The sequence below is a fragment of the Pristiophorus japonicus genome, chromosome 2 (genome assembly GCF_044704955.1).
Source record: "Pristiophorus japonicus isolate sPriJap1 chromosome 2, sPriJap1.hap1, whole genome shotgun sequence".
Classification (NCBI taxonomy): domain Eukaryota; kingdom Metazoa; phylum Chordata; class Chondrichthyes; family Pristiophoridae; genus Pristiophorus; species Pristiophorus japonicus.
The window spans coordinates 242,373,736-242,397,484 of record NC_091978.1 but is presented as its reverse complement, the minus strand read 5'-3'; the positions used below and the strand labels follow the sequence as shown (position 1 = coordinate 242,397,484).

At 46.6% G+C, this 23,749-nt stretch overlaps 1 protein-coding gene across 5 annotated transcripts in view; it reads right to left on the bottom strand.

Annotated features, from left to right (window-relative positions):
• Positions 1-23,749, bottom strand: part of prdm5 (PR domain containing 5) — a 479,054-nt gene that overhangs the window by 141,913 nt on the left and 313,392 nt on the right. For all 5 annotated transcript variants that reach the window (XM_070863981.1, XM_070863995.1, XM_070863973.1 and 2 more), the window contains one exon: positions 12,392-12,485. In XM_070863981.1, the coding sequence (XP_070720082.1) occupies positions 12,392-12,485 (94 nt within the window). The remainder of the gene's footprint in view (positions 1-12,391; positions 12,486-23,749) is intronic.

Genomic DNA, 23,749 nt, shown 5'->3' with positions numbered 1-23,749 from the left:
GACAAAGGGTACGGCCTTGCCACCTAGCTCATGACGCCCCTACGCTTAACCCGGACGGAAGCTGACAGGGAATATAACATGTCGTACATTACGACACGCAGCATAATAGAGAGGACCATTGGAATCTTGAAACAGCGTTTCCGATGCCTGGATCATTCCAGAGGCTACTTGCAATACTCCACTGAGATTGTCCGTCAGTTTACTGTTGTGTGCTGCATGCTGCATAACTTAGCCATCATGAGGCAGCAGCAGCTGGAAGTAGAAGACCCAACTAAGGTGAGAGTGGCTGATGATAATGATGAAGATGCAGATGATGAGGAGGAGGAGGAGGAGGACGAGGAAGCCATGCAACTACCTGAATCCGGAGCACGATGGCGGAAGAGGACGGGCTATCATGCCCCTTTAACGATTGCTCGAGCCTTGCGCCAGCAGCTCATCCGTGAATGCTTTTGTTGCCTGAAGGCTCAGCGGCAACGATTCCAAATGGACCATTTTTACTGTTTGGACCTGTTCCGTAATGTTGTGTTGAGTTAATGGAACAAATGATAGAAATGATTCCTGTTTACTTCAAAAAGTTGTGTTAATAATTGAACAAATAATGGAAATGATTCTTTAGTTTCAAAAGTTGTGTTAATAATGGAACAAATAATGTAAATGATTCAATTATAATTTAAAATATATTTTATTCAAAAGTTTAACAAACATTTGTTTGTATTTACTTAACTTTAATAAACATATTCTTGCATCAAATTTTAAAGTTTTCACTTAAGATCACTTACAAACTTTAGGATCACTTAAAAACTTTAAGATCACTTACTAACTTTTAAACTTGAAAATTTACATAACTTACCAAAAAATTTTAATTTGAGAATGGTTATAACAGTAACAACAATAATAACAAAAACAGCAAAGAAAGGCTGCACCCATCTCTCCTCCACCTTATTCTAAGACTGCCCTTTGCACTTGGTCTTGGTGACTCCACCCCTGCCCATAGACGGTGGCGCAGCGTTTCTCGGGTCGGTACCAAGCTTATTCTTGTGAACATCTCGGGTAATGCGCACTTCTTGATGCAGGGGGCGGGGGCGGTAAAGTGGAAGGCCTGGCTCGGGCCTCTTCAGAGGCTGGTCTGGGGATTGGAGTGGGAGTGACAGTTGATTCTGTCAATGGGAGCAGGATCTGGGCCTGCTCCCTTATTGCAGCAGCTAACTCCAACATTTCCTCCCTCATGTGCCCTGACAGTGTCTCAACTACCTCCAACATTCCCTCCCTCATGTTCGCCGACAGTGTCTCACCTACCTGTGACATGCCCTCCCTAATGTTGAGCAAAAATGTGCCAACTACCTGCAACATTCCCTCCTTTATGTGCACTGACATTGTTTCTGCTGACTGAGATATTCCCTCCCTCATGTTCCTGGACAGTGTTCCCATTTCTCGTGAGAGTATTGTTAGTTCTCCCGACAGTCCCACCCCTCATCACCCACCCGACTTACGGTGTCCAGGAGTGATCGTGCAAGATCAATGTTCTCCGCACTCATTGCCATCATCTGAACCACATCTGTTGGATCCTCCACCTCAGGAGAGCGTGGTCGAGCTCTCCTTCCCCTCCTCACCCTGGGTGTGGCTCGCAGCATCCCAGTGGAACCCGCAGCCTCGGACGGTGGGGCCCTGGGTGTGCCTCGCTGCACCCCACTGGGACCCACAGCCTCGGATGGTGGGAAACCATGGAATGTCCCACCAACACTCAAACCACTATTCAGGAAAGCGGCTAGCACCTCAACAGGCGGCACCTGCACCTCCTACAAAGAGCGTACAACAGTGGGGACTTCATCCATCCAGTCTCTCACCCCCATGCTCTTGGTCTGGAATGTGGGATTGGAAGATGTTCTCCTCTTCAGGCTTGTCCTCGTCTAAATCTTCAGGGTTGGCCTCAAGTTCTGCAAAATATAACGGAACAGACAAATGGTTAGCAGCAGAGGAGGGGGCAGGGTGGGTGGCATGAGTAGGCTCACACAGCACAGGCAGCAGGCTGATCTGAAGAACCACGATGATTGATAGCATATTGCGTCAACCGAAGCGTAGCTGACGGAGACATCCCCATGAACCGAAGCATGGTTAGCCCGTGCAGTACTTAACATCTAGCAAAGCCAGACTGTGGAATTTGCAGGACTTACCCTCTCCCTCGAGTGTGGGCCCAGCTTGTGCAGTGGTGGTTGCTTTTTTCCAGACAGGACCCATCAAAGCAGCGACCCTCTCTTCCAAGGGCGTCAATGGGTGCAGATTTGCCGGGCTTCCTCCTGTTCGAATTCTTTCTCATTTGTTGTGTTCTACTTTCCTCTGCAAAGATGAAAATATAACTTTTTAGAGAGAGTGTCTTTCTGCTGGGTGGGACATATACAGCTGGTCACATTTACAATTTCAATTCCATTGAATAAATGAAAATATTACTTACACTAACTACTTGACCAAGGTCCTGCCACTTCATTTTGGCACTGGCCTCCAGACCTTGTGCTGGTCACCATTGCACAGTAATCTTCTGCAAGTTGGTTCCAGCTTTTCTTCATTTCTTTGAGTGGAACTTTTATGTGACCTCTGTTGGTGTCTAGCTCCTGCTCTCTGTTCTCAATCACAGTAACTATTGCCTGCACTTCATCCTGTAAGAAATTCTTGGTCTTTGCGCCGCGTTGCATCTTGAACTGCAGCTCCGATTTTTCCAATGAGAATTAAAGTTCTCACACAGCACTCAAAGTTCTCAGACACACAACTGGCTCTTTAAAAATGGCCGATTGCAGACCGGGAGCTGTACTGCGCCTATAGGAATCACGTCAAAAATGTATTTTTTTTTTTGCTTATGCGCAGAAGGGCATCATCATTTTTTCGGCACAGACATTAGGCTCCACACCCGCCCCCGAGGTTACAGGACAGGCAGCGCAGTGCCAATTTAAAAAAATAGAGTGGGGAAATTTGCCACATTTATTTTTGGAGCAGTTGTGGCCTAGAAAAACGGGCATAACTCTGGCAATACGCCAAAAAATGGTTTCGGCCAAAATTCAGCCATTAATCTTTCTTATAGCCCATCTCCTTTGCAATTGTGATCAGTCTTGTTGCTCTTTTTTACATACTTCCTATTGCAAGTAGACCTTTTTGTGGCATGGTGTCAAAAAGTGAACATGTTCCTCGACATGTAGTCTGACCGGTGCATTTTAAAGCCTTACCATAACTCCAGTAGACTTATACGAGGAGATATTATTCATTAATACACCCAACATGGAGCTTTGGATGCTGATAATGCTTATTAGAAACTCGGACATGCAGATTAGTGGACAGAAATACCTTGGTAGCACGGTTACCTCTGTGCCCAAATTCCTGATAAGCGCTCATGGTTTATGATGCTCTGCACCAAGAGCAGCGCATTATAAAATCTACCTAATGTCTGGTGCATGCTGCTGGCCAGGCACGGTCACAAACTTACCCCTATTGTGCAGGCATTGAAAGTGGTATGTCTACTGATTACTCCCATTTCTCATTCCATGGCAGTGTCACCGGTGGCTCAGTTGGTACCACACTCGCTTCTGAGTCAGAGGTTGTGGATTCAAGTCCTACTCTCGACACTTGAGCACAAAAATCTAGGCTGACACTCCAGTGCAGTACTGAGGGAGTGCTGCACTGTCAGAGGTGCTGCCTTTCGGATGAGATGTTAAACCGAGGCCCTGCCTGCTCTCTCAGGTGGATGTAAAAGATCCCACGGGACTATTCGAAGAGGAGCAGGGAAGTTATCCCCAGTATCTTGGGCAATATTTATTCCTCAATCAACATAACAAAAACAGATTATCTGGTCATTTTCACAGTGCTTTGTGGAAGCTTGCGTGCCGCATTTCCTACATTACAACAGTGACTACATTCCAAAAAGTACTTTATTGGCTGTAAAGTGCTTTGGAACGTTCGGTGGTCGTGAAAGGTTCTCTATAAATGCAAGTCTTTCTTTCTTTTATAAGCGTATTGGATAACCTGAGGTGATAGTACAATGGAAAATTGCGTGCGTACAGTTCATTGGATGAAAAATTGTGCAAGCTCTATTATGGCCTAACTTTCCTCTTTACACTAAATTCAGATGATCCTTTATGGCCAAGTGCAATGAGAGAAACATTTAGCTTACCATGTACTAATTCAAATTCATTCACTCAATATTAATGTGCTACATTTTTTTTGGTCTCTATGTAATACAGAGTAACATTTATCATGTTGAATTTAATTCAGCATGTATCAGCCAAATTGCATACCTCAACAAAATGCTTTTGCAAATTTTCTGCTGGATCCTCTATCAACAATATTTTTCGTATTTTTGAGTTGTCAAGAAATGTAATTTTTGTATCGAAATCGTTTATGTAGGATAGAAATAATAGGAGTCCATGCAATGACCCTTGTGGGACTCCATTGAACATTTCCTCCCAGTCTAACATGACATCTCTCAAAAGTACCCTGTTTCCTATTGTCACATAAATAATTATAATATTAATCCTTTTTGTAATATTCCCATCACCTCCAGGCCCAAGTGCATGTTATAAAGTAGATTTTACTGAAACAAAGTAATACTACTGCCATTTTTGTTATGATGTTAGCACTGGGACTTCCATCGATATGAAAACTGGAAGAAGGCTGCACTTTACCACCAGCTTCTGCCTCAGCAACATACCAAGAGCAAAGTTGAGGGCTGGGAGGTGGTAGGAAAGTCCAAGAACAAAAGTCAGTGAGCGAAGCCACAGAAGATGTGTATTGACGAGGGCCTTGAACCACACGGGAAAAGTGGGAACCAGAAGCAACAGGATCTGATGCTGGGAAATGGTGCTAGACAGAGGATTATAAAACTATCATAGCAATTCTATCCTTATTTTGGGGATTGGTCATTTTTGTGACTGAGAAAATCAGAAATTACACTTCAGAAGTGTTTGTGGGACTGAATTACATGGTTCCTAGCACTAGAATCTAAAAGAGGTAGAAAGAGCAGATCAGATTGAAGCTTCCTTCCTGCTATGTCCCCATATTAATCTGCTCTTTTGAGCAGGCGAGCAGAAAGGAAGGGGCTCCTGTTTTAAATATGCAGATCAGGTCCGATGCAATTTCAACCTGACACCCGAGCAGGGCGGGGAGTGTTGGTTTTCCTGTCAGGTGAAGCCTGAGGCCTGAGATTCTGGGCCAGAAGATGCCCAGAAGGTAAGTATTAAATTCATCTGTCAGATTTTCTTGATGGCCAGAGTTATAGATGTAAACCTGTAATTACCATGTCTAACCACCAGAGGGCTTATCCCCTGGAGTCCCAAGGGATCCCACAATCCCTTGGGAGCACCTGTGTATAAGGAGGCTTCACAGGCTGGAGAGACACTCTGAGATCTGTAATAAAGGTAAAAGGTCACACTTACTTTGAGCTTGCAGTATCTAGTCTGACTCCTTATCCAAATACAGATGACAAAGTTCAACACAATAATGCAGAGAGCTGTGGGCATCCTGGAAACATTTTCGGAGGCAGGTGATTGGGAAGCCTTCGTGGAGCGACTTGACTAATACTTCGTGGCCAACGAGCTGGAAGAAGAAGGGAACGCTGCCAAACAAAGGAGGCAGGGCACCAACGTATGGCCTCATGAAAATCCTGCTCGCTCCAGCAAAACACACAGACAAGTCGTACGATGAGTTGTGCACATTGGTCCGGGAGCATCTAAACCCGAAGGAAAGCGTTCTGATGGCGAGGTATCGATCAGTTCTACACGTACAAAAGGTCTGAAGGCCAGGAAGTGGCGAGCTACGTCGCCGAGCTAAGGCGCCTTTCAGGACATTGCGAATTTGAAGGACATTTGGAGCATATGCTCAGGGACCTCTCTGTACTTGGCACTGGCCATGAAGTAAAACTTCGTAAACTTTTGACTGTAGAGACCCCAACCTTGAGTAAAGCCATAGTGATAGCCCAGGCGTTTATCTCTACCAGTGACAACACCAAACAAATTTCCCAGTACGCTAGTGATGCTGCAAGTACTGTGAACAAAGTAACGTTGTATTCAAATCAAAATGTACATGGCAGGACTTACACGCCTGTAGCTGCACGTCTGCAGATGACTCAGAGTCCGCCATCAAGGGTGGTGAATACAAGGCAATTAATACCTTGTTGGCGTTGCGGAGGTGATCATCAATTCCATTCATGCCGCTTCAAAGGATACGTTTGCATGGGCTATGGAACAATGGGACACCTCCAACGAATATGCAGGCGAGCTGCAAACCCTGCTAATCCTGCAAACCACCATGTTGCAGAGGAGGACAGATCCACGCTGGATCATGATGAACCAGAGCCTCAGACCGAGGAGGCAGAGGTATCTGGAGTGCACACATTTACCACAAAGTGTCCCCCAATAATGCTGAAGATTGAATTAAATGGACTCCTGGTGTCCATGGAGCTGGACACAGGCGCAAGCCAGTCCATAATGAGTAAAAAGACTTTCGATAAGTTGTGGTGCAACAAGGCTTTAAGGCCAGTCCTGACTCCCATTTGTACCAAACTTAGAAAGGAACTGATTCCTGTATTTGGCAGGGCTACCGTAAAAGTCTCCTACGATGGAGCTGTGCACGATTTACCACTCTGGGTGGTACCGGGCGATGGCCCCATGCTGTTCGGCAGGAGCTGGCTGGGAAAGATACCCTGGAACTGGGACGACGTCCGAGCGCTTTCGTCCATCGACGACATCTCATGTGCTCAGGTCCAAAGCAAGTTCCTCTCGCTGTTCGAACCAAGCTTCAGGAAGTTCCAAGGAGCAAAAGTGCAGATCCATTTGATTCCGGGGGCGCGACCCATCCATCTCAAGGCGAGAGCGGTACCTTACATGATGAGAGAGGGTGGAGATTGAGCTGGACAGGCTGCAACGAGAGGGCATCATTTTGCCGATTGAATTCAATAAGTTGGGCAGTCCGATTGTTCCAGTCCTCAAGGGAGACAGCACCATCAGAATCTGTGGTGATTACAAAGTAACTATCAATCGTTTCTCACTGCAGGATCAATACCCGCTACCAAAAGCAGATGACCTATTTGCGATGTTGGTGGGAGGGAAAACGTTCACGAAGCTGGACTTGACCTCGGCCTACATGACGCAGGAGCTGGAGGAATCATCGAAGGGCCTCACCTGCATCAACACGCACAAAGGTCTCTTCATTTACAATAGGTGCCCGTTTGGGATTCAATCGACCGCGGCGATATTCGAGAGGTACATGGAAAGCTTGCTGAAGTCGGTCCCGTGCACCGTGGTCTTCCAGGACGACATCTTGGTTACAGGTCGGGACACTGTCGAGCACCTGCAGAACCTGGAGGAGGTTTTTAGTCGGCTTAATCGTGTGGGGCTCAGGCTAAAACGCTCGAAGTGCATTTTCCTGGCGCCTGAAGTGGAGTTCCTGGGGAGATGAATCGCAGCGGATGGCATCAGGCCCACCGATTCGAAGACGGAGGCAATCAAAAATGCACCAAGTCCACAGAACGTGACGGAGCTGCGTTCGTTTCTAGGACTCCTGAACTATTTTGGTAACTTCTTCCCGGACATGGCACATTATTAGAACCCCTGCACCCTTTACTGCGTAAGGGAGATGAATGGGTATGGGGTAAAAGTCAAGAAAGTGCCTTTGAGAAAGCTAGGAAACTGTTATGTTCAAACAAATTGCTTGTGTTGTACGATCCATGTAAACGTTTGGTACTAGCATATGATGCGTCGTCGTACGGGGTCAGGTGTGTATTGCAACAAGCTAATGAATTTAAGAAATTGCAACCAGTCGCTTATGCATCCAGATGTCTGTCTAAGGCCGAGAGGGCCTACAGTATGATCGAAAAAGAAGCGTTAGCGTGTGTTTACGTGGTAAAGAAAATGCATCAAATCTGTTCGGGCTCAAATTTGAATTGGAAACCGCTTATATCCCTCTTTTCTGAAAATAAGGGGATAAATACGAATGCATCGGCCCACATCAGAGATGGGCGCTCACGTTGTCCATGCGCCACAGGCCAGGCACAGAAAACTGTGTCGATGCTCTCAGTAGGCTACCATTGCCCACCACCAGGGTGGAGATGGCACAGCCTGAAGATTTAGTTATGGTAATGGAAGCATTCGAGAGTGAGCAATCACCTGTTATCACCCGACAGATTAGAACTTGGACGAGCCAGGACCCCTTACTGTCCTTCATAAAAAAACTGTGTGTTCCACGGGAGTTGGTCTCGTGTCCCGTTAGAGATGCAGGAAGAAATAAAGCTGTATCAGCGATGCAAAGATGAAATGTCTAAACAGGCAGACTGCCTCCTATGGGGTAATCGGGTAGTTGTGCTAAAAAAAGGCAGGGACACTTTCATTAGTGATCTCCACAGTACCCATCCAGACATTGTAATGATGAAAGCGATAGCTAGATCCCACGTGTCGTGGCCTGGTATCAATGCAGACTTAGAGTCCTGTGTGCACAAATGTAATACATGTTCCCAGTTAAGCAATGCACCCAGAGAAGCGCCACTAAGTTTATGGTCTTGGCCCTTCAAACCGTGGTCCAGGATTCATGTCGACTATGCAGGCCCATTCTTGGAAAAAATGTTTTTAGTGGTTGTAGATGCGTACTCCAAGTGGATTGAATGTGTGATAATGTCGGCAAGCACGTCCGCTGCCACCATTGAAAGCCTACGGGCCATGTTTGCCACGCATGGTCTGCATGATGTCCTTGTAAGTGACAATGGGCTGTGCTTTACCAGTGCCGAATTCAAGGAATTCATGACTCGCAATGGGGTCAAACATGTCACGTGTGCCCCGTTTAAGCCAGCGTCCAATGGTCAGGCAGAACGAGCAGTTCAAACAATCAACCAGAGCTTGAAAAGGGTAACTGAAGGCTCACTGCAGACTCGCTTATCCCGAATCCTGCTTCGTTACCGCACAAGACCCCACTCACTCACTGGGTTCCCTCCCGCTGAACTGCTCATGAAAAGGGCACTTAAGACAAGGATCTCGTTAGTCTACCCTGATCTACAAGAACAGGTAGAGAGCAGGCGGCTTCAACAGAATACATATCATGATCGCGCAAATGTGTCACGCGAAATTGAAGTAAATGATCCTGTGTGTGTTGAACTATGGACAAGGTCCCAAGTGGATTGCTGGCACTGTTTTGGCCAAAGAGGGAAGTAGGGTGTTTGTGGTCAAACTCGCAAATGGACTCACCTGCAGAAAACACTTGGACCAAACCAAACTCAGATTTACAGACTATCCAGAACAACCCACAATAGACTCTACCTCTTTCGACCCTCCAACACACACACAAGTGGCAACTGACCCAGTGGTTGACCACGAAGCAGAACCCATCACGTGCAGCAGCCCAGCAAGACTCACCACCCCCAGAAGTCCAGTAAGGCCAGCTGTGCAGCAGCCCAGCGAAGACCCAATAAACGACTCACCAACACCAGCATTTGCACCGTGACGATCAACCAGGGAAAGGAAGGCCCCAGATCAACTCACATTGTAAATAGTTACACTATTGACTTGGAGGGGGAGGGGGGTGGAGAGTGTTGTCATGTATGTAAACCTGTAATTACCATGTCTAACCACCAGAGGGCTTATCCCCTGGAGTCCCAAGGAATCCCACAATCCCTTGGGAGCACCTGAAAAAAGGAGGCCTCACAAGCTGGAGCGGCACTGAGATCTGTAATAAAGGACTACGGTCACACTTACTTTGAGCTTGCAGTAACTAGTCTGACTCCTTATCCAAGATCTAACAGCCAGGAGGGACAGGAGTGCTCCTCTAGGCCTCACAAGGAAGCCTTGCACCGGGCTACACCCACACCCCTCCCTTTCGCAGCTCGGCCTCTCAGCCTCTCCTTCAGCCTCACCCTAGCACCAAAACTCTCAGCTCCCCCTCGCCTCTACCAGATCATGGCTCCAAACACTCAGCCCCGCCTTCCTCCCCAGATCCTGATCTCTCAGCCTTCCCTCAACACCGATCCCGGCCCCGACCTCTTAGCGTCTCCCCTTCCTCCAGATTATGCTCGCAGCCTCCCTCCTTTCCTGATTGCACACCCGATCTCTGAAACGCTCACCCACTCCCGATCGTGGCTCCATGCTTTCCCCCCCACTAACTGCCAGGGACCATCCCCACAGATTCCCGACTGTGGCCCCTGTCACTTGTGTGCAGTCGATCTGGCCGGCTGTTGGGCCTGAGTTTGTAGCAGATTATTTAAATAAGGCCCTGCCGTTAAGATCAGCAGGGCCTCCCGTCTCCGATCATGCCGGGTTTTCCCCATGCTACTGCACCCTCCCCATCTTCGCGTTATTAGGACCTTTGTTTCTGTAAAGCTTTTATTCAAGTGATCTACCCGAGTATGCAGAAAAACACATTGGCCGGAATTTTCCTTACCTTAGTGAGTCCGGTGCGGCCACAATCCCGCCGCTGACTCCATTCCGCTGTAGAAAATGAATTTACCTTAATGGGGCATATTAAGCCCGCCCAGAGCGTTACCTGGCCCAATTAGATGGAGCTGGTTTGTGACGTCATTCGTGATGCGTTTTAAGCCAGGATTCTTAAAGGGACCATGGCCACATTAAATTTTTAAGTTTAATCTAACATAGTGTTGAATTTTTACTGTACAATATAATAAAAGTAAGATATAATTGACAAGAAAATATTTAAATATCATTAAATAATATGACTCCATCTACAAATATGATCAAGAACATAATTTTAAAAGTACATTAAGTGAGATTGATTGATGCTTTAGTCACAAATCTATCGACTTTTGTATCAATAATTGGTACAAATAAAAGATATGTGTATAGGTAAGACATAAAATTAAGCCGATTTTAAATGTAATTGTAAAGGTGTGGATTTACAATCTTATGCAAGTTCTGTGGAAGAGCTGCGGAATCCTTGACAAACTGTGTAAGTGGTGTCTTACAAAGTGCTTCTGGGATTTCTGAAGCTCTTCCATTGAAGTTAACAATGGACAAGTGAGAGACTCTCTGCCGAAATTCACCCTAAAGTCTCAGACTGAAAAATTAAATTAATATTCAGGGACTGAAAGCAAATGGAACCAGTTTCATGAATGATGAGAATGAAAGTGTTACAGTTGATTACTTTATTTAATGTATAACTGTACAATCACAGTATACTGTGCGAAAAACCTGTCCAGAAACAACACAAACATTTATTTAAATGGTATATGTCATTTTTTATAGTGCAGATCAATTCACTGCAGCTACTATTTGAGTTGAAAGGCAACAGCCAAGAATGGCCAGTGAAAAAGATATTTCTCTCACCATTTACATCCCTTCAGGAATTTCTGAATGAACATTTACCAGTAGCTTTTCAAGTAGAGCAGAATCTCCATCAATCTGTTAGCTGATGTAATCAACATGTTTTTATTTGGTTTGATTTTCATGCTGTCAAGTAATCAGCTGGAGCAATGGCCACGGAACTCATGCCTTCGATTGATAGACGTGGTTCCCGAGCTGTGTGAATCCCTTGGCCATGCAGGGAAATTAAAAAAGTAGGGGAAAAGGCTCTTAAGTGCCTGTAAAATACCTCATAATGATCTCAATTGGGTCCCCCGCCACTGCCGATCAGGTTGGCTCCAGATGACAGATGCGGCTGTGGGAAATGCGCATGCGAGCGGGATGACAGCAGTTTCCCAACCCGCTGTCAAAAAAAAACTTCTCCACCTGACCCGCCACCGAACACGCCCGCTACTACCCTGGAAAATTCAGCCCATTGTTTTTTAAAGAGACACACTGGAGTGCTGAGCATTGGAAGTGATACACACAACTGTAGCGAAATAAACTGGGTCCTTAGTGCTAGGTTAGTAAACCCCTCCGATATTTCATTTTCAATTTGATCAAATCAAAGCAAAGCAGTAATCCTGAATTTACTGATTAAATTAAGTACTGCATCTAAGAAATATTCAAGATCATTTTTCCCCCCAAATTAAATTAAGAAAACTTATTCTCACTTTTGGGTCTTATTATCCCACACACTTCTGCAGATTTATTTTCTACTATACACTCACACGTGCGCTTACACGAATTCTGTAAGTTTTTGTTCTTAACTGTTTTAACATATTGGTCAAACGTGCTTACTGTTACCAGGATGCTGGCAATAGGATTTGTCACCCAACTGATAGCAGCCGATTCAGATCAGCCTGATTCCCCGTCACTGCTAAGAAGAAGCATCTGGTTTCGACTTGCCACTTCCCCATAAGGTTGGAAATACAAGGTTGGTTGTTTGCTACTTGCTGTAAGCTTATGGCCCCACATTTTATAGTGCAGCTTATCAAAGCAGCAGCATACTGTGCCCACATTCTCTGAAAAAGAGCAACAAAGCTGAATGCATCTGCCCAATAATGCTCAATATGTACCTGTGTGACTTCGAATGTGCACACGCAAGGTTCCATTGCTGGCAAATTTCTGTCCGCAATATGGACAAATCTTCTCCTTCTCTCCAGTATGTGTCTGAAAGATAAAAGGTATGCGGCACTCAATTCAAATGGCCCTCCACGAACATGCAACAGCACTTGTTGATAGCGCACAACTCTGAAATTGGCTTATTATGCATTATTATATTTAATTTGCCCACAGTATTTACATCACCATCCCCTTAATAATTGACCATTTTTGTAGTCTGTAGCATGTACATGAAACAATGCTGAATATATACTAATGCTGGGATGCAGGAAGTGATGTGGCCTCCTCCTGAGGCCCACCATTACAGATGCGAATCTTCAGCCAGAGTCTGGCAGGACCCAGAATATCCATAGGGCTAAAAGATGCCAGAAATACAATGGCAATTTCTATTTTGCTCATAAATATTTGTAACTAAAATATAATTTCCTCCTGAAACGAAGGCAATTTCTAATTTACAAAGATATGCCACCAGAAGTGCTTTTTCACAAACTGCAGTATTTTCTCCTCACACCAACGTTACATGCTCCAATTTTATTTTGCTATAGATAATAGATTTGAGACAAATTGATTGCTCATTCAATACTAGACCTAAAATATGACACTAATTTAGCAGGATATACCTATAAGGTGTCAGTAAATAGTTGAAAATAAAACTTTTAACTTTGATGGTAGCATAAAGTTTCATAAACTGTATTTTCCTTTACTTTAATTCCCCTGTATTTTTTGAGTCCGCTTCTGCTCTAACCAAGGACCTAGTCAGAAAAGCCAGATTTTTACAGTCAGTATTTTCCCCAGATGCTCTGCTTCTTGAGATTTCCAGTCTAATGACACATCTAAGAATCCATTAAAACTGTGGGTGCACAGCAGGAGTTCTGCTGGGTGAAGCTATCCTTTCCAGCTCTGCTGACTTGCCATGTCACAAGCCCGCACTGGGAAAAATGTCACTTTTACCCACCACAGGCGCGAGCAGGAATTGCTATCAGAATATCTTCAGCATTAAGATCTGGGGCTAGAAATTCGGAAAATAGCGGTATTTGAGGATTGAGATTTTTTTTACCGCTGGAATGGAAGGCTGAAAAGTTCACCAAATGGTGACCGGCAGTAGCGGTAAAATCCGGTCTTGCACGATGGGATTTGTGCGCCGGAGCCGAATTCAGCGATCCGAAAAAAACGGACCTTCTGCGCATGCGCAAATATTTTTTTCCCGCCTAATATTTTTTCCCGATTTTTTTCCCCCCCGCGATTCTGGTCAGGTGTCAGGGTGCACACCACGCATGCGCAGTACTCCCAACTCCCAATTCTCAATCACACGTGTTTCAGACACAGACAACATGCAGCACGTTGATCACAGCAGGCAGAGGGCCCGAAAATTTAGCTTTGATGCCAATGAGGCTCTTATTACAGCCATAGAGAATAGATGGGGGAGTTTAACAGGGGGGGTCGAGGTAAAACCGCCCTCCCACCCGTTGTAAGAAGATTTTGGAACGCTGTTGCTGAGGAGGTATCCTCAGCGGATGATATTCCTAGAGACTATCAGCAATGTTGGAATGACCATTGCAGGGTGGTGAGAGTAATATTTTTATTCATGCACTCGTTGATTACTTAAATTGTAAATCTGACACATGTTGCTGTAGGTAGGCTTAGTGCTGCACCTTATTTGCCATGAATGATCATTACACATTAAGAGTGCTTTTTGACATCTTAAAAGATGTTTCTGCACGTCAATGTCTTCGTCATGAACCACTTGGAATTACCAGGGCTATTAAACAAACAGTTGTATTAATTGCACACATTATGGTATAAGTGCTTTGATGGCTATCTGTGTGTGCCACAAAAGCAGAATGGCACTCTGGTAACCATTCCTATTGTCCTTTTTCCAGGAAAAGTTGTCACACAATCAGCGCGAGCAGCGACGGACAGGTGGTGGTCCACCCAATACACATCCTTTGGCAGACTTGGAGGAACGCGTGGCAGGCTTAATCTGTGCCCACGGGAGATCAACTACCCATGCGGGTGCTGACCCCATGCTCGGAACGGAGGGTAAGTCCTGCAAAACCCCCGGGCTGGATTGGGGTCATGTCATGCAGTGTCTGTGGACTCGGGTTCGGGCAATGTGATACAGTGCCTCTCGACGACATATAATGCAGTAGCGATGGTCCTTCAAATAAGCCTGCGGCTCCACATCCTCCAATGCAAGCCTCCACCTCAGCCCATCATGTGTGGGTCGAAGACGAAGATGAGGGGCGCTGAGGACCCTCCATGGGAGGAACAACATCCTCACGCTGTTGCTGGGGGGGGGGGGGGGCGGGTGTTGTTCATGGTGGTGAAAGGGGTGCTGAGGGTGGAGGGGGTGCTGAGGGCAATGCAGTCAGCAAGTGTTTTAGCTGCAGCCATAAGTTCCTCGAAGGAAGCCACTTTTACAGGTTTCTCCGCCTCCAAAGCAGTGGGTCCAAGTGGTGGACAGCAACGCACACCCAGGGTAGAACCCTGTATGCTGTCTCTGCGGAAGGTGGGTTGGCAAAGCCGGTCCGCTGAAAGACAGGCAGACACACACCTGGACATTGTGGGACTGTCAAGGGAGAGCATCGAACTCGGTCGAGAGCTCCTCCAGGCCCTGGGTGACATTTCTGGCAACATCACCACGCACTCTGCGGACATGTCGTAGATTGCTGCTGCGATCCGGGAGAACACTGAGGCTGTCAATGCCTTGCAGCAATTGATGGTCTTGACCTTTGGCACAGCAGCTCCCAGTGTCATACCACCCAGACCGACAGCACCTGTGAGTGGAAAGGCCAAACAAGAGCCTTCCAACTCAGAAGCCGAGCCTTCCTTACCCCGAGCTTCTCCAGGGGGTCCAATGGCGTCTCAATTGTCTCTCCCCCAACAGAAGCCTTGCTGCACACTGTCTTGGTGCCCACAGCGGAAGGGTAAGAGCAAGACGAAGGTAGGGGGGTGGGTTAAGATCAGGGGGGGAAAAGCTAGCCGCGGTTAAATAGAAGTTCGGTGCTTGGGCGGGGGGAGTTGCATTTGTTTTGCTCTTGTTTCTTTTGGTTATTTTATAAAATGTTTACAAATTGTTTCAAGCAAAAAATGTATTTAAGTTTCAAAATTAAAGTTTACCAAGTTTCAACAATATAAAAATGTTTCAAAAATGTAACAATGTTTTATAAAATCTTTTGTTTACCTTAACCATTCTTGTACAGTGTCTCATTTGTGGAAGAGGGGTAAAAGTCAAAATGGTGGAATAGAGTGGGCAGGCAAAAGTGAAACATGCCTTTCACTGTTCAAGCAAAGCATTGATTTATGAGCTGTTGACGCAAGACTTTTGCAGTAGCGATACCTCCACGAGGCCTCCCCTGTCGTGGTGGTGGCATGGGTGCCAGGCACCTCGACCTCTTCAGGTGGTCCTGCAGTCCCCAGTGGCAATTCCTGTCCCCTCATGCAGCACACCACGACGAGCCCAGCGACCTGCTGAGGGGAGTATTGCAGGCTGCCTCTAGAGTGGTCCAGGCATTGGAAGTGCTGCTTAAGCACTCCAAATGTCTTTTCGACGATATTGCGTGTGGCTATATGGCTGTTATTGTAGCGATGCTCGGCTTCTGTCTGAGGGTTCCGGAGGGAGGTCATGAGCCAGGTGGCGAGGCCGTAACCTTTGTCCCCAAGCATTCAGTTCTGGCCTTGTGGCTGATGCTCAAACAGGTCAGAGAGAGTGATTTCACACAAGATGAAAGCATCATGGATGCTCCCTGGAAACTGGGCATTGACTGCCATGACGCGCTGCGTATGGTCGCAGGCGATCTGTACATTCAGGGAGTGGAATCCCTTTCGGTTTCGGTAAACCTCTGGCTCCTCTAAAGTTACTCACAGGGCGATGTGCGGACAGTCAATGGCACCCTGAACCTTGGGGAAGTCAGCAATTCATGCAAAACCCACAGCCCTCTCACTCTGTACCTCCCTGCTCATTGGGAACTTTATAAAGTCCATCCTGTGAGCGTACAATGCAGTAGTCATGTTATTGCTCAATCTCGTGTGGCTATACGCAACTTGTCCGTCAAAGAAGTTGTGTAGCGAACTGTGAGATGCAGCATATGTCTCCTGCTGATGCCTGAAAGAAGCCGAAGACATAGAAGGCAAGTATCACAGTCACTTTCACCTCGACGGGTAGTGCAGTCCTGTTCCCGCTGGTAGGTTATAGGTCTGCCTTTATGAGCTGACATATCTCTGTGACCACCTCTTTTCGAAAACGCAGTCTTCGAACACATTGTGCCTCAGACAGCTGCAGGTATGAGCGCTGTTCTTTATAAACTCGTGGGGGATAAGGCCTCCTCCCATACATCTGCGAGCTATTTCATTAAACTCATAATAGTCTTGAATAAGCCTTCCAGCTCTATTGGCAGAGATATTATTGTCTTCTTTTCAATGTCCTCAAAATGTCCTCCAATGTGCTCAAATAGCCTGAAATATGAACTATGAACTCACATAAAACTCACTTTGTAAAATGCAGCCTTCTCTCAAAATCCTTTTATGCACTGAACTTCTGTTTTTCAAAATGGCGTCATTAGTGCTGGGTGCATCATGGGTCCGAGCAGGTAAGACTTCAGTTTTCACGCCGTATTTTTTTGTGGGCGGTAAAAATGGCAGTGTTATGTATGGAGAAAGAGTCAGACTGAACATTGTGAGCTCAAAGTGTGACCGTAATCTTTTATTGCAAGTCTCCAGAGTGCCCCTCCAACCTGTGAGGCCTCCTTAAATACCTGTGCTCCCAAGAGATTATGGGATCCCTTGGGACTCCAGGAGATAAGCCGTCTGGTGGCTGTACAGAGTAAATATAAGTTTACATATATAACAACACTCCCCCGCAAAGTCAATAGTGTAACTATTAACAATGTGAGTCGATCTGGGGCCTTCTTGCCCTGGTTGATCGTCTCGGTGTGAAAGCTAGTGTTGTTGAATCATTTGTTGGGCCCTCGCTGGGCTGCTGTGCAGCTGGCCTTGCTGGGCTGCCTGGTATGTTGGGTCCTGCTGGGCTGCTGTAGATGATGGGTTCTGCTTCGTGGTCAACCGTGGTGCCGGTTGCCACTGGTGTGTATGTTGGGGGATCAAAAAAGGTAGGGTCCAAGGTGGGTTGCTCAGGATAGTCCGTAAATCTGAGTTTGATTTGGTCCAAGTGTTTCTGGTAAATGAGTCCATTTGAAAGTTTGACCCAAAACACCCTACTCCCCTCTTTAGCCACGACAGTGCCGGGAAGCCACATGGGACCTTGTCCATAATTCAATACAAATACAGGATCATTGATTTCAATCTCGCGTGACACATTTGCGCTATCACGGTATGCAATTTGTTGAAGCCGCCTGCTCGCTACCTGTTCATGTAGATCAGCGTGAATTAACGAGAGCGTTGTCTTAAGTGTTCTTTTCATGAGCAGTTCAGCGGGTGGAATCCCAGTGAGTGAGTGGGGTCTCGTGCGGTAGCTAAGCAGGACTCAGGATAGGCGAGTCTGCAGTGAGCCTTAAGTTACCCTCTTCAAGCCTTGCTTGATGGTTTACACTGCTCTCTCTGCATGAGCATTGGGCGCTGATTTAAACAGGGCAGATGTGACATGTTTGATCCCATTACAGGTCATGAATTCTTTGAACTCAGCACTGGTAAAATATGGCCCGTTGTTGCTCACCAAGACATCGGGTAAGCTGTGAGTGGCAAACATGGCAGGCTTTCAGTAGTGGCAGCGGACGTGCTAGCCAGCATTATCTCACATTCAATCCACTTGGAATACGTGTCGACAACTACAAGGAACATTTTACTCAAGAACGGGCCTGCATTGTCGACGTGTACCCTAGACCACGGTTTGGAGGGCCAAGACCATAAACTTAGCGGCGCCTCCCTGGGTACATTGTTTAACTGTATGACATCTGTGCATGCAGGACTCTAGGTCCACATCGATACCGGGCCACCACACGTGGGATCTGGCTATTGCTTTCATTATTACGATGCCTGGGTGGGTACTGTGGAGGTCATTGATGAAGGTGTCTCTGCCCTTCTTGGGGACCACTACTCGACTGCCCCACAGAAGGGAGTCTGCTTGTATAGACCTTTCACCTTTGCGCCACTGGAACGGCTTTATCTCTTCCTGCATTTCCATTGGGACACTGGACCAGCTCCTGTGAAGCACACAGCTTTTGACTAGGGATAATGGCCCCAAGTTTCCACACGCGGCAAAACAGGCGCCCCTCCGAGCTGGGCGCCCGTTTTTCACGCCGAAAACGGTGCCTGAAAAAAAACGCGCTATTCTCGAGCGCTTCGCAGCTCGATGTCAGCTTGGCGCGGCGCCCAGGGGGCGGAGCCTACCACTCGCGCCGATTTTGTAAGTAGGAGGGGGCGGGTACCATTTAAATTAGTTTTTTTCGTGCCGGCAACCCTGCACGTGCGCGTTGGAGCGTTCGCGCACGCGCAGTGTGAAGGAAACATTGGCACTCGGCCATTTTTGTAATTCTTTGTAGCTGTTCAATTTTTAAAATTTTTTAATAAAACCACATTGCCCTTCCATGATCAGCACTGAGGCTTCTTGCAGCAGTGAGACGGCTGCAGGAAGCCTCAGAAGTTGAGGCAGCTGTTTCCCGTCGGGAAACGGCTGCCTCAACTTCTGAGGCTTCCTGCAGTCTTCTCCCTGCCTGAAGCACTTTCACACAGGTAGGAACATGGTTTATTTAATCTTTTCTTTGCTTATAAATTTTTATTCAGGTTGGAATTATTTGTATAATATTTGTATAAGTATAACGAAGTATTTATTGTGGAATGTAATGACTTCCCTTCCCGCCCCCCCCCCCCCCACCTCGTTCCGGATGCCTAATTTGTAACCTGCGCCTGATTTTTTAATGTGTAGACAAGGTTTTTTCAGGCCTACAAAAATCTTTACTTGCTCCATTCTCAGTTAGTTTGGAGTACGTTTTCACTGTGGAAACTTTCAAATCAGGCATCAGTGGCCGGACACGCCCCCTTTTGAAAAACAAATTCTGTTCAAAAGTGAAACTGTTCTAAATGACTAGAACTGCAGAAAACTTAAATGTGGACAATTGCGATTTCTAAGATACTCCGTTCTCCACCAGTTGCTCCGAAAAATCAGGAGCAAATCATGTGGAAACTTGGGGCCAATAAAGGTTTTGATCTGCTTGGCAGTGACGGGTGATTGCTCACTCTCAAATGCTTCCATAACCATGGCGAGATCTGCGGGCTGCGCCATTTCGGTGAGCAATGGCAGCCTACTGAGAGGTATTGATGCATTTTCTTTACCCCATAGACACACGCTAACGCTTCTTTCTCAATCATGCTGTAGGCTCTCTCAGCCTTATACAGACTCCTGGATGCATAAGCAACCGATTGCAGTTTCTCAAAATCATTAGCTTGTTGCAATACATACCCGACGCCATATGATGACGCATCACATGCTAGTACCAAATGCTTACATGGATCATACAACACAAGCAATTTGTTTGAGCATTACAATTTTCTCGCTTTTACAGAGGCATTTTCTTGACTTTTGCGCCAAACCCATTCGTCCCCTTTTCATAGTAAGACATGCAGTGGTTCTAACAGTGTGCTAAGATCCAGTAAGACGTTAACAAAGTAGTTCAGGAGTCCCAGAAATGACCGCAGTTGCGTGTGCTTCGTGCATTTTAACCTGAGCCCCACACGGTTGAGTCGACTAAGAACCTCCTCCAGGTGCTGCAGATGCTCAACTGTGCTCCGACCTGTGATCAAGATGTCGTCCTGGAAGAGCACGGTGTGCGGGACCAACTTCAGTAAGCTTTCCATGTTTCTTTGGAATATCGCCGCCGCTGATCAGATTCCAAACGGGCATCTGTTATAAACAAAAACACCTTTGTGCGTGTTGATGCAGGTGAGATCCTTCGATGACTTCTCCAGTTTCTGCATCATGTCGGCTGAAGTCAGATCCAGCTTCGTGAACGTCTTTCCTCCCACCAGCGTTGCAAAGAGGTTGTCGGCCTTTGGTAGTGGGTATTGGTCCTGCAGGGAGAAATGATTGATAGTTACTTTGTAATCGCCACAGATTCTGACGGTGCTGTCTCCCTTGAGGACTGGGACGATAGGACTGGCCCACTCGTTGAATTCAATCAGTGAAATTATGCCCTCTCATTAAAAAAAAAGTCAAGAAAATGCCTTTGTAAAAGCGAGGTCTAGCTCGATCTCTACCCTTTCTCTCATCATGTATGGTACTGCTCTCCCCTTGTGATGGATGGGTTGAGCCCCCGGAATTAGGTAAATCTGCACTTTTGCTCCTTGGAACTTCCCGATGCCTGGTTCGAACAGCGAAGGAAATTTGTTTAAGACTTGGGCACATGAAGTGTTGTCATCGGGCAATAGCGCTCGGACATCGTCCCAGTTCCAGCGTATCTTTCCCAGCCAGCTCCTGCCGAGCAGCGTGGGACCATTGCCCGGTACCACCCAGAGTGGTAGCTTGTGCACCACTCCATCGTAGGAGACCTTTACAGTAGCACTGCCGATTACAGGAATCAGTTCTTTTGTGTAAGTTCTTCGTTTCGTGCGAACTGGAGTTAATACTGGCCTTGAGGCCTTGTTGCACCACAACCTTTCGAAAGTCTTTTTACTCATGATGGATTGGCTTGCGCCCGTGTCCAGCTACATTGACACATTTAGTTCAACATTCAGCATTATTGGGGGACAATTCGTGGTGAATGTGTGCACCCCATGTACCTCTGCCTCCTCGGTCTGAGGCTCTGGTTCATCGTGATCCTCCGTGGATCTGTCCTCCTCTGCAACGTGGTGGTTTGCAGGTTTAACAGGATTTGCAGCTTGCCTGCACACTCGTTGGAGGTGTCCCATTGTTCCACAGCCCTTGAAAATGTACCCTTCGAATCAGATGAATGGAAACGATGATCACCCCTGCAGCGCCAACAAGGTGTTAATGGCCTTGCATTCATCATCCTTGATGGTGGACTCTGAGACACTTGCGGACATGCAGCTGCAGGTATGTGTGACCTGCCCTGTACGTTACGATTCAAAAACACCATCACTTTGTTCACACTACTTGTAGCAGCACTTGCGTGCTGAGAGATTTGCTTCGTATTGTCACTGGTGGCAATGAACGCCTGGGCTATCGCTATGGCCTTACTCAAGGTTGGGGTCTCTACAGTCAAAAGTTTGCCAATGTCAAGTACAAAAAAGTCTCTGAGCATGTGCTCCAAATGTCCTTCAAATTCGCAATGTCCTGCAAGGCGTCTTAGCTCGGCAACATAACTCACCACTTCCTGGCCTTCAGACTTTTTGTAGGTGTAGAACCGGTACCTCGCCATCAGAACGCTTTCTTTCGTGTTCAAATGCTCTCAGACCAGTGTGCACAAATCATCATACGATTTCTCCGTGGGTTTCGCTGGAGTGAGCAGATTCTTCTTGAGGCCATACGTTGGTGCCCCACAGGCGGTGAGGAGGATCGCCCTTCGTTTGGCAGCGCTCTCTTCCCCATCTAGCTTGTTGACTATGAAGTATTGGTTGAGTTGCTCTACATAAGTTCCCCAATCATCTCCCTCCGAGAATTTTCCAGAATGCCCACTGTTCTCTGCACCTTTAGGTTCGCTATCTGTATCTCGTTGCCAGTTGTTATGTATGGAGAAAGAGTCAGACTGAGCACTGTGAGCTCAAAATAAAGTGTGACCGTAGTCTTTTATTGCAGGTCTCCAGAGTGCCTCTCCAACCTGTGAGGCCTCCTTAAATACCTGTGCTCCCAAGGGATTATGGGATCCCTTGGGACTCCAGAGAATGAGCCCTCTGGTGGCTGTACAGAGTAAATACAAGTTTACATATGTAAGAGGCGGTATCAGCGAATTTCCCGCCCGCGGTGATAGCGGGGTGTTGCATGCCGATTTACGTCATTAAAAACGTTGGGAAAAAAGGGCGGGCGATGTTTTTTTTACCAGCGACGCATAATCGCTGGTGAATTTTTCGCCCCGGCGCTAAATGTTGTGTGCTGCTTTTACTGCCCAAAAAATTACTTTTTTCGCCCAAAACCTTCGGTAAATGGGCTGAATTTCTAACCCCTGGTGTTTACAGGTCTCACTTGATTTTTCACTCCCGCTAGGTCTCTTCTGTTCCATTCATTCCTGTGTTGCATCTCAGGTCTCAAGGAACTTTGGGCTAGAAATTGCGTAGCACCCTGTTTAGGGCGATAATTTTTGCGGGAGCGCAAAAGTATCGCCGGGCGCTACGCCAGTGAAGCCGACGCAAACTAAATCAAGCACTACCACTTCCCTTGGAGCGCTAAATCAGGCAAGATGGGCAGTAGCAGCAGAGCGGTGCACAATGTCCCAAGTAGCACTGTCGGGATCGGAGGCTCCTTCCCGCCTTTAAAGGGCCATTGCTGCAGGCTCTGCATTAAATCGACTCCCGTGCTCTCTGATGGCAGCCGTGATCCGCGACGATCAGCTCCAAGCATTCTAATACAGTGCAGGGCTGATCAACCGTGGCGAAAGAAAAGGTTAAAAAAAATGCAGAGGGTTCAAAAAGATGTTTTACTTTCTGCACCGGCAACCCCTTTAAATGCAGCTCCAAAAGCGGCCGCCTACCTTACAAGGCCTCTTGCAGTTGCTGGTGTTGACACCCGGCGATGCTGCAGGGGGCAGAAGCGAAGTTTGCATCCGGGGCGGTACCGGGGCACTGCGCCCCAGATAATGTCACAATCTTCGGGGCAAGATTTGTGCACACTGGTTCGGCGCAAGAGATAGTGGCATTAGGGTTTACTGCTGTCGCTAACCTGCAACGCAAGTTTGCGGGCATTGGTACTCTTGCCGCACCTGGTTGCAGAGCCACTGGTGCCCAGTTATCGCACCCCCGGAGGCGTTTACGAGAGGCGCAGAGGGGGCCAATTTCTCCCCCTGTTATTTAGTACATTATGGTGTGGAAGGTGATATATCACAAGTGTTACACTGAGTATTTCAGGGACTGTTATGTACTGCTTGATACGTCTATTCAAAATTTCAGCTAAGATGGTGTATTCATAGAGGGCTAGTTCAAAAGAAGCGCCATTTATCTTGGCATTTTTGTTGTCATCTCCATGGAAATGGAAATACTATTCATTCCTAATAGCAAATTAAATCTGACATAGAATTCATTTTTCGCTGATCCCTGCAGCTATAGATGCTGAGAGAATTCCAATATTATGTGAACAATGCAACACATATAAATCATATTTGTTTTAAATTGAATATTGCAAAAATTTAAGTTTATAGATTTATGACTGTTATAAGAATTACTGCTCTAAAAATAAATTTTAATTTGTAGAT